The sequence below is a fragment of the Piliocolobus tephrosceles genome, chromosome 5, assembly GCF_002776525.5.
Source record: "Piliocolobus tephrosceles isolate RC106 chromosome 5, ASM277652v3, whole genome shotgun sequence".
Lineage (NCBI taxonomy): Eukaryota > Metazoa > Chordata > Mammalia > Primates > Cercopithecidae > Piliocolobus > Piliocolobus tephrosceles.
The window spans coordinates 135220021-135230482 of record NC_045438.1 but is presented as its reverse complement, the minus strand read 5'-3'; the positions used below and the strand labels follow the sequence as shown (position 1 = coordinate 135230482).

The 10462-nt window shown below is 55.9% G+C and overlaps 1 protein-coding gene across 2 annotated transcripts; it reads right to left on the bottom strand.

The window, feature by feature from the left end:
- Window positions 1-1955: 1955 nt before the first annotated feature.
- Window positions 1956-9304, bottom strand: BAK1 (BCL2 antagonist/killer 1). Of its 2 annotated transcripts, none has more exons than XM_023212534.2 (6): window positions 9041-9304; window positions 6572-6672; window positions 5192-5327; window positions 4697-4840; window positions 3438-3618; window positions 1956-3311 (listed from the first exon to the last, which is right to left on the bottom strand). In XM_023212534.2, the coding sequence occupies exons 2-6, from the start codon at window positions 6639-6641 to the stop codon at window positions 3207-3209; spliced, it is 636 nt and encodes a 211-aa protein (XP_023068302.1). In that variant the 5' UTR covers window positions 6642-6672; window positions 9041-9304; the 3' UTR covers window positions 1956-3206. The 2 variants fall into 2 exon arrangements, with proteins under 2 accessions (XP_023068302.1, XP_023068303.1); XM_023212535.2 differs by lacking the exon at window positions 9041-9304 and adding an exon at window positions 7678-7800.
- Between the last annotated feature and the right edge of the window lie 1158 nt (window positions 9305-10462).

Sequence of the window (10462 nt, the reverse complement as noted above, 5' to 3'; positions counted from 1 at the left end):
TTGTCACAGGTGAAAAAAACAAAACAAAAACAAACAAAAAAAACAAAACTAGTGGATATGGTGGTTTAAGTTTAATGAATAAATGTGAATTTATTTTAATGCATTCAGGTGACTATGTCATAATAATTTGTTCAATATACTGAGTGATTTTAGGCTAAGGAAGGATTTTTTCAAATGAAAGGGTTTGGATGGACACTCGGTGACTCTCTAATATATACTCTTCAGAGGAGGTAAAAACAAATACGTGAAGGTAAAGCGGCAGGATGGGGGTGGGGAGAATGTGAGGCTGTTGTGTGCAAAGAAGGGCGGGTATCCATACTGAGACTGCAGAACTAAGCAGGTGACAGCTGCACACCGCTCCTTTCCCTGGCCGGGCTGCTCCAGCTCAGTGACATCACAGACTGTGACGAACCCAGATGTATTTGGTGGAAACCAAGCCAGAATCTCAGAAGCAGCGCACAATTTGAGTAGAAACGAGTTATTTTGGTTTATCTTCCCTAATACCCGCATAGCCCCTACACTCTCATTATCCTCGCAGCCCCTGGCTGACCCTGTCCGACCTAACTTCTCACCCCCTGGTTTCAGAACATCCTGGCAGCAGAATAGAGGGTGTTGGGGGGCGGGGCAGGCCAAAACTTTTTGGGCTGCCCCACCCATGCCTTTCCGGTTAGCGTTGCAACTCCTTAGCGAGTAGGCTAACCACAGCCCACCCGCCTTTCTTCCAGCGATGCAACGATCTGTTCGCCGGTCAATGCTACACGATGTTCAAAGCCCAGAGGCTGGAGGGGGTGCGCCCCGGAGGCCCCGCCCAAAGAAGGGCACGCTTGCGTGCTCGCGGCGGCAGCCATCTTGGACTCGGGCAACCGCCCACTTCTAGCCTCTATGGCATCGGTCGGGGGCGGAGGCGACCCTGCACTGTGGGCCCACTAAACCTGTGCTCGCAAGCCCCACGTTGTCCTCCTGCCTCCACGTAAAACTCGAGCCAGTATCCTGGTGGCAAGTCTTCACTCCTTGGGTGACTGAGAAAGCACCCGTTTCCTTTTCTGTAAATAGTAGTTTGAGCACCCCTACTACCGTCTCCATACCTATTATTTGGGCAGATGATGAACTCTCAGCATAAAGCTTGGCACACAGTACGTGTTCTATAAATGTTGTCTGTGAGCTTTTCCTGTACAATGCGGGGTGCCTGGTAGCAACCACCTTCCAACCACCACTGCCTGCAACACCGCCTTCTCCCTTTCCCAAGATCGCGTCTGTACTAGACTCGATCCTTGTGGAGGACAAAGGGGCTTGGCAAGCCCTCCCCAGAAGGGTGAAAGTGAAGCTCACGAGTTCTCTTGGACTTGCATGTGACCGTTCTGGAAGGGCATCAGAAACACAGACCAGGGTGCCCAGGACTGGAGAGACTGTAGATTTTGGAACATTTCAACGCCCCCATGCTTGTTATTTTTATCACCCCTGGCTGCGTCCCCATAGGGACTCCCAAGCAGCATAAAACTAGAATGAAAGCCCTGCGTGTGTGCTGACTGTGGAGACATCATGAAGGGGGAGCTGGGACATTGTGTCCCAAGCAGAGCTAAATGTGGGGGAGAAGGGCCTTTTGGACCAGCGTGGGTGGTAGCCCCAGGCTGGGAGAAGAATTCAGCCCAGGTCTGAGGTGGCCTGTGCAGATATGTGCAGCTGCTCCACCAGCTCCGTAGCTAAAGGATCTTCCAGATTCCCTAAAGGGTGGGAAACTGCATAAAACCCAAAGAGATGAGGGAAGTGCATGGGGAGGGGCCGAGGCCTTCCATCGGGCTGGGGGCTGCAGAATCATACTCAGACCTCTATGGGATTCTGGGGGCCTAGTGTGAGGTTTTATTCAGTAATAAGCCAGAAGCGTGCCAGGCACGCACAGGTTCCCACAGTCTGGCCTGATGGAAAGAGGGGTAGCAGAGAATACAGAAACTACTAAGTCAGGGTGAGGGGATTGCACAGTTTATTTCCACTCAGAGGATAGGGGGTGGCCTATGGGCTCCATCTGCCTCCCCTCCCTGCATTTGGCTGAATCAAGAACTTCTCCCCGCTCTCCCACAAGACCCTAGGCTGTGCCCAATAGAGAAGGCACTCTCACCCCCACCCTGAGGAGAGACCTAAACAGGTGAGGAGCATGGAGGGTGGGGGGACAGAGTTCAAGTATTCACAGTTCCCCCATCTACACCCCTGGATTACACTGTGCCAGAGCCATGAGGGAGGATCCCACCTCTGGGATTCCTAGTGGTGTTGATAGTCCTCCCGCTTAGAACCCTCTAGATGAACTCCCTACTCCTTTTCCCTGAAATAACAAACCAAGTCCTAAGCCCTGTAGTCTGGGCAAGGAGGGGCCTTAGCAGGCCACTCACCCAAGGCCCCTAGGGATGGGGGTGAGGTCCTTCACCTGTAGTGAATGGGTTGGGACAAGTGTCTATAAGGCGAGAGGAAGGGAGAGAACTGAGAGGACCTTGGGAGGCAGGCTTGGAGGCCTCTGACACGTAAGTTCAGACAGCTCTGGTCTGCGACTCCACCCCACCCCACACCCCAAGCCCAGAATCCCTGAGAGTCCAACTGCAAAGGCAGTATGGCCGGAGGGAGGAATGGGAGCAGGGGGAGAGTTGGGCAGGACCTTGGCCCCCCTCTCCTAGTAGGTCCTGCTCCTGGGACACACGATGCTTAGGGAGGGCCAGGACCAGGCTCAAGTCCCAGTCCCAGCTCTTAGGCTCTGATCTTCCATAATAGCTGAATCCTGGGGAACATAGGGTATACCCACCAACCCCCATACCCCAGACGTCCTGGCCTCAGGTAGAATGGTGGGAATAGGCTCTCACAGGGTATTATAAAAAGCTAAAACCATTAAACACTTTCTGGAGAGAAGTGGCTCCCAGTCTCTTGCCTCCCCAAGTTATCAGTCTCCCCAGCTCCTAGCAGACAGGGCTAAGGAGGTCCCAGAGAGCCGAGGGAAGAGGCCACAGCCCCTGGGCCCAGAGAGGGCCCACTAGCACCATGCAACGTTGAGGCGCCTCTGCAGCCTGACTGGCCCCCACACAGGAGCCCTCCGAAGCTGGAGTGCACACTTGCTAAAGCTTCTGTACTCCTGAAGGGGGACCCCTGCAAGGGAGCGGAGAAGGCAAAAACTTGGCTTAAGTCCAGGCAGGAGTCTGAGCTGGGACCCCAAAGGGCACCCTTGGGAGTCATGATTTGAAGAATCTTCGTACCACAAACTGGCCCAACAGAACCACACCCAGAACCACCAGCACGTTCAGGATGGGACCATTGCCCAAGTTCAGGGCTGCCACCTGCCGGGAGAAACAAGGTGGTCACAGAGAGGCTGGCAGAAAATACAGGCACCCAGGGAAGGGGCGGGGCCTGGGAGAGGGGCAGCCCCAATAGCAGGGAGGACATTGCAATCCTTGGATACTCACCCAGCCACCCCTCTGTGCAATCCACCGGGCAATGCAGTGATGCAGCATGAAGTCGACCACGAAGCGGGTCACCTGGCCCAGGAAGCCAGTCAGGCCGCGCTGGTAGACGTGTAGGGCCAGACGGTAGCCGAAGCCCAGAAGAGCCACCACACGGCCCCAGTTGATGCCACTCTCAAACAGGCTGTGGGCAGAGCATCCCATACCGTTGGTGGAGAGTCCCCAGGAAGCCCTCCAGCCTGCCTGGCCTCTCCCACCCCTCTCCCAGCTGGAAAACTAAATAGCTTAGTTGTGAATTAAGGCCACAGAGGCTGCCCCAGCCTGGCCTGTATTTGGGAACAACCTGGGTCTCTGCGAAAGGAGAAAGCTCAGGGCCAGATGAGCTGGATGCCACTGCTGGGGTGTACGCTCAGGTGCAACGGGGCACAGAGAGGGTGGAGGACAGAGCGAGTGGATGGAATCAGCGGGGAGATTACCTGTGGGTGTTGCTGCTGGCCTGGCAGCCCGAGAGACAGCAGAGAGAAAAGGACAGAAAAGATTAGGGTAGTTCCTGTCATCACAGTGGTATGAAGGCTGGCCTCTAAGTTCACGGGCTGGATATTTCAGCTCTGAGCACTAATTCTAAAATCCATCACTCCTACCTTCACCTCCCGCTTCAGTCTACCCCGACACTGACCTCCCTAACTCTGGTGGTAGCAATGGCTAACACTTTGTAAGGAGGACACTGATCTAAGCATATTTTCCCTATTTTACAAACCAGGAGACTAAGGACTAGGAAGTTTCACAAAGGCAGAAGGGGCAAAGCTTGGATTTACACACAAATATTTGGTGTCTTTAACCACTTGGATGCCAGATTATAGCAACTAGGAGCCATTTCTAGGACCCGGCAGAGGTTAGCACCCTTACCATCTTCAGTGTGATATGTGGTTTCAAATTGGAACCATGAAGGATAGCTGTGTCCCAGCTGGGCCGGGGAGCTGTGGGCGACATCCCCACCTCAGGCCCCCTCTAGAGTCCTGATCTAACCAGTCAAGTCCTTGGAGTCAGAGATCAAAAGAGCTGTGAGCTAATACCCACAAGACGAGTCTGGGACCCCGAGAGAGAAAAATAGGGGGCTGAGACCACATGTGAGTTCACAGCAGACACTGGACACTGACAGAAGGCATCTCCCCATGCCGGGAGCGCATCATGCAGGCAGGGTATGGTGTGGTTGTGACAGGACACAGGAGTGACTGGAGCCGGCAGGGAGGTGGCTGGGGTACCTGGAGGCAATCTTGGTGAAGTACTCATAGGCGTTCTCTGCCGTGGGCTGCAGGTGCTGCAGCATGGTCTGGAACTCTGAGTCATAGCGTCGGTTGATGTCGTCCCCGATGATGGCGAGCTGCCGTCCCACCTGCCCCATGGTGCTGTAGGAGCAGGAGGCAGGCAGGTGAGCGGGTAACCAGGCAGTCAGGGCCAGGCCTTGGCTCATGGCAGATGGGTTCTGCCTGAGTTGTCCATGGCCCTGTGCACACCTTCTTGGAGGTCCCCGACAATGTTCTAAGACATGAGTGTTGGCCTCCGGGACAAGGGGCAGGCATGGGTTAAAAAGGATACAAGGTCCTGGATGGGGGTGGGAGCCCAACATAAAAGAGGAGCGACCATGAGAGAAGGACAAGACCCCCCAGGTCTCCCCAGCTCCCAGGACCTGCACGGAGACCCGTGCGAGCCACTGCCTCCCTGAAGATGTCCTTGTGGGCCCAGCGGTTGTAACTTACCTGCTAGGTTGCAGTGGCAAGGTGACCATCTCTGGGTCGGCAGGGGCAGCCGCCCCTTCAGCCTCCTGTTCCTGCTGATGGCGGTAAAAAACGTAGCTGCGGAAAACCTCCTCTGTGTCCCGGGCTACCTGCTCCTCTGAGGATCAAAGCTGGGAGTCAGGGAGAGAGGGCCGAACCCTGGCAGCCCCATGCCTTATAGGGGGTTCACTCTTCCTAAGGCCATAGCTGTCCTCACCCATGGAAAGAAATATCCCGGACGGGCACGGGGGCTCACACCTATAATTCCAGCACTTTGGGAGGCCGAGGCGGGCAGATCACCTGAGGTGGGGAGTTCAAGACCAGCCTGACCAACATGGAGAAACCCGTCTCCACTAAAAATACAAAATTAGCCGGGCATGGTGGCACATGCCTGTAATCCCAGCTACTCAAGAGGCTGAGGCAGGAGAATCACTGGAACCCAGGAGGCGGAGGTTGCAGCGAGCCAAGATCGCGCCACTGCACTCTAGCCTAGGCAATAAGAGCGAAACTCTGTCTCAAAAAAAAAAAAAAAAAAAGAAATATCCCTACTTCAGCGCCTTAGCCGCCCCTATAACTTATGCTGTGTGGAGAGTTGTTCCAGCACTTGCACTGGGTCCTCACAGTAGCCCTGGGAGCAGGCAATCCCCAGATTGCAGGGGAAAATGGCACAGGGTGTCTAACGTGTGCAAGGTCATACAGCCAGAACAAGCCGGGGAGCTGGGACAGTCCCAGGCATTTGGGCTCTTGAGTCTACGTTAGTACATCTCAGCTCCACAGCCCTTTGTGTGCAGGGAAATGTGGGAAACAAAATCTGAAATTGTAGCCTCAACCCAGAAAAGTGACACAGGGAGATAGTGACAGACCCGGGACCTGATTCCCAAGTCCAGGGAACAGCCCGCCGTGGGGTGTGAGCTGGGGCTTCCCTGGCTGTCCCCGGGGAAGAAGGAAGGAGGGCAGCCATCTTACTTCCTCCCCAAGTCACAATAATTGCGTTCCCTGTTGAGCAGACCTGACTGGGTGATTGGCCAGCTTACTTCCTTATTTCTCCAGCTGGAGGGATCCGGCAGCCAGACCTCACTCTACTTCCTGCCTCCCTCGCCCCTGACCCCGCCCTCTGCTCCGGTGGCACTGTGCCCACCTTACACTCACTTCCTGGCCTCTCCCAACCTCCAGGCCCTCCCCAGTCCAGACTCCTCCCCCTCCCGGGCTTAACCTTGACAGCAGCTCCAGCCTCTGAGCCCGTGGGTTCCCACCCACAGTGGGTGAACCGAGGTGAAGGAGCCCGCCTCTGAGTCCTGCTCCTTCCATCCTCATGACAGCACTCATGGTTATGGGATAGGTGAGGGGCAGGAAGACCCTTACCAGAAGCAGAGGGCAGGGCAGGCTCTCCGCATTCCTGCCTGGGAGGACCTGGGCCTTGTCCCGAAGCCATTTTTCAGGTCTCAGTGGAGGACAGGGTCAGCCTGCGGGGATGGGTGAGAAAAAGCAGAGATGGGGGTGAGCATGGACCTGTGACTGGGGACCCCAGACAGGTTGCCATGTCCACATAGGAGAGAGGGTTCCCCATTCCCAGAAAGGCCCTCAGTCCTCTGGGACTTTGGCCAGGCTGGTCTCAAACTCCTGACCCGTGAGTCTGCCTCGGCTTTCCAAAGTGCTGGGATTACGGGTGTGAGCCACTGTGCCTGCCTTCCTCTGGGACTTTTTATTCTCACTCCGGCATGGGTCCCAGTGAAGTCTGCTGGGAGGAAACAACTTCTGAGCACTTCACTGGTGACCCTTCGAGGGAGACAGGGTAAGAAGGCGAGGCAGCCAAGGGCAGACTGAGGTATCTGCACCCGCGAGGAGAGTGTGGCTGCAGTAGTACCCGCTGGCTCTCAAGTTCATGCCACTCCTGGGGCAAGAGCCTGGGGGGTTTTTAGCTGTTCCTGGGGCCTCCTGCAGTCCACCCAGCACATGCTTATTGTAAGCGAGCTCCTGCCCAGCCAATGGCCCATGAAGGCTGCCCTCAGAGGCCCTACTTCCCTCAGGCTGGTCAGAACACACCTGTTTTTTAACTCTGGGCTGTTAGCTGCAAACATTTCCTGAGAGCCTAAGATATCCTCTCCCACTTAGGAGCACTCTGGGTGTTGAACATTGAAAACTCACATGAACCCAGCAGGGTGAGCACCATCATACCCACTTTGCAGGCTGGAAAAGTGGGGCATAAAGAGTTGAGCGCCCGAGGTCACATCGTTAGTCACGGAAAGTCGGGTTGTTTGTCTGAATCTCCAAGAGTCCATGTACTCAACAAGCATTTAAGATTTCTCCTTGTTTGTGGACCTCAGAGGGTGTCCCTTCTCAGGGCAACTTTCCCCGTTTACCTCCTGCCTGTGCCTTCCTCACCCCTGCCTTGCAGTGACCGGAGGGAGCCCTCAGGATCAGGGCCTTCTTCGAAGCCCCACAACCTGCCTCATATTCCCACCACACACGTGGTCTTCTGTCCCCAGCCAACTTTCCTCTTTGCCTGGTCCTGACCGCAGCACCAACGTGCTGTGACCCCTCATCAGGGCGAGTTTCCTGGATGTCAGCTGTTTCACTTTCAGTTTGCACCCCTCCCAGAGCCCCATTTCCCCAGGCACCCTCTAGCCCTCAGAAGGAAAGTGCCCTCCTCCTATCTCAGAGGGAGGGGGTGTGCAGCCCCACCCTGGGCCAAGCACACAGCCCCACCCGCACCGCCCAGGGCCTGGGACCTTCGCCCACCCTCCTTCTGCTAGGCCTGGGAGTGTTTTCGAAAGTGTCCCAAGAGCTCTTGAGAAGGGGTGGAGGAGGCTGGACCACCTGTGCCCTCACCCAGCTCCCCACTTCTCCTTGCTCTGCCGGACACGGACAGGGCGAAGGCAGACCCTCCTCGCTCCATCTCTAGGGGCAAGGCCTTGTTAAAACAGAACTTTGCAGCCGGGCACAGTGGCCCATGAGGTCAGGAGTTCAAGACCAGCCTGGCCAACATAATGAAACCCTGTCTCTACTAAAAATACAAAAATTAGCTGGGCGTGGTGGTGCACGCCTGTAGTCCCAACTACTCGGGAGGCTGAGGCAGGAGAATCGCTTGAACCTGGGAGGCGGAGGTTGCAGTGTGCCGAAATCGCGCCACCGCACTCGACCCTGGACAACAGAGTGAGACTCTGTCTCAAAAAACAAAAAGTAACCCCCCTCCCCGTAGCTCGTTAAATAAGATGGCCTTCCTTCTTCCCCAGTCTCCAGAACCCGGCACCCTCAGGACAGTAGGGCCAGAGGATGCTAACGGCACCCCCAACTCCCTCTACCAACAACCCAGGCTCCTGAGGGGAGCAGGTAGAGCCTCAGGACACCCCCCAAGGCCAGCAACCTATGCTGACTCAGGCCTAGCTCTGCCCCCCAATCCAAGTGGCCTAAATTCCCGGTGAGGGGAGCCACCCCCGACTTCCTGGGCTTGGTGGGCCCCAATGAATGTTCCCCAGGGATACATGCCTGACCAGACCCTGGACCCAGTCTAGGGATGTTGGGCAGCAGGAAGCGCTGAGAAAGTTCTCTCTCTGCCCTTGACCTTGGCTCTGACCTCCACTCCCATCTCCCAGACTGTTAAAGGACCCAGTTCTCACAGTTCTCCGGCATCCAGGGCTGGGGCAAGAGGGGAAGCTGGAGGGGCAGCCAGAAGTAGGCTTGGCACGATCAGGTCCCCAGCCAGGGCAGCGGACCTGCCCAGGCAAGCCTTGAGCTTCCCCTTCCCCACCCGGCTCCCGGCGGGCTCCCTGCCCCACCCTGGGGCTGGGGCTGCTGAGATCTGGGAGGACGGGCAGGACCCTTCCAGCTTACCTGCCGGGATCCTGGCCCAACCCGGGTGGCTCAGCAGGGCAGAGATGGAGGTCCCGAGGGGCTGGCGGCTGCTGCTCCCAGGGGCTGAGTGGGAGCCTGGCTTCCAGGAACAGGCGTCAGTGCATTCCTGGCATCTGGATGTAGCCTTTGCTAGTCCCTGTGCGGCCTGAGGGACCCGCGAAACTCCAGTGATCATAGAGGTGCCAGCGGCAACCGGCTCCAATCAGCTCCCTCTAGAGGAAGTTGCTCTGTGGCCACCGGATGCAGACACACAGGCCTGCGGCCCGGAGGGGTGATCTGGGTGGGCCAGGCCCAGGAGCAGCTCCCGCCCACTTTCCCCACCCCACCTCCCAGCCAGGCAGAGCGGCTGTCAGTGGCCCACTGCTTTTCCCATCCCTGATTCTCAATCCTTGTCTTTGATCTTCTCCCCCATCTCTACATCAATCAATACCAATAAAAAACCCAGGGTGAGAAGTTTCTTAAGCACTGCTGCATGCCTGGCACTTTAGCAACTATTGTGTGGGTGGATCTTCTCAACAACTGTTGTAAGTGAGTGCTGTTGACAATACCCGTTCAGATGAACAAACAGAGGCTCAGCTGGTTTAAGGTGCTCTCTAAAGGTCACTGAGCTGGGTTAATAATCAGTTCTGGGCCGGGCGTGGTGGCTCATGCCTGTAATCCCAGCACTTTGGGAGGCTGAGGCGGGCGGATCAGCCTCAGCTGTCAAGAGATCGAGACCATTCTGGCTAACAAAATCAGCTGGGCGTGGTGGGTGGGCGCCTGTAATCCCAGCTACTTAGAAGGCTGAGGCAGGAGAATCGCTTGAACCCGGGAGGCGGAGGTTGCAGTGAGCCAGGATCGCGCCATTGCACTCTAGCCCGGGGGACGGTGCAAGGCTCCATCTAAAAAAAAAAAAAAAAAAAAAAGTAATAATCAGTTCTGTAGTTGCGTTGGGGAATACTAATACTAAATTGAGATTCAACCTGCAATTCAGATCTGTGCACCATGCACCTTGGTGGTCTCTGGAGATTTGAAATCCTGAAGGTGATAGTCAAGTAAACGGAGATTAAAACTCCATAGAGGCCGGGCACGGTGGCTCACGCCTGTAATCCCAACACTTTGGAAGGCCGAGGTGGGAGGATTACTTGACCCCAGGAGTTCAAGACCAGCCTGGGCAACAAAGTGAGACCATGTCTCTACAGAAAAAAAAATTAAAAACTAGCTGGGTATGGTGGTGCACACCTGTGCGTGTGGTGGTCCCAGCTACCTAGGAGACTGAGGCAGGAGGATCACCTGAGCTCAGGAAGTTGAGGCTGCAGTGAGCCATGTTTGCACCACTACATTCCAGCCTGGGCGACAGAGCAAGACCCTGTCTCAACAACAACAACAACAAAAAAGGCAGCCAGCTGCGGTGTGTCACGC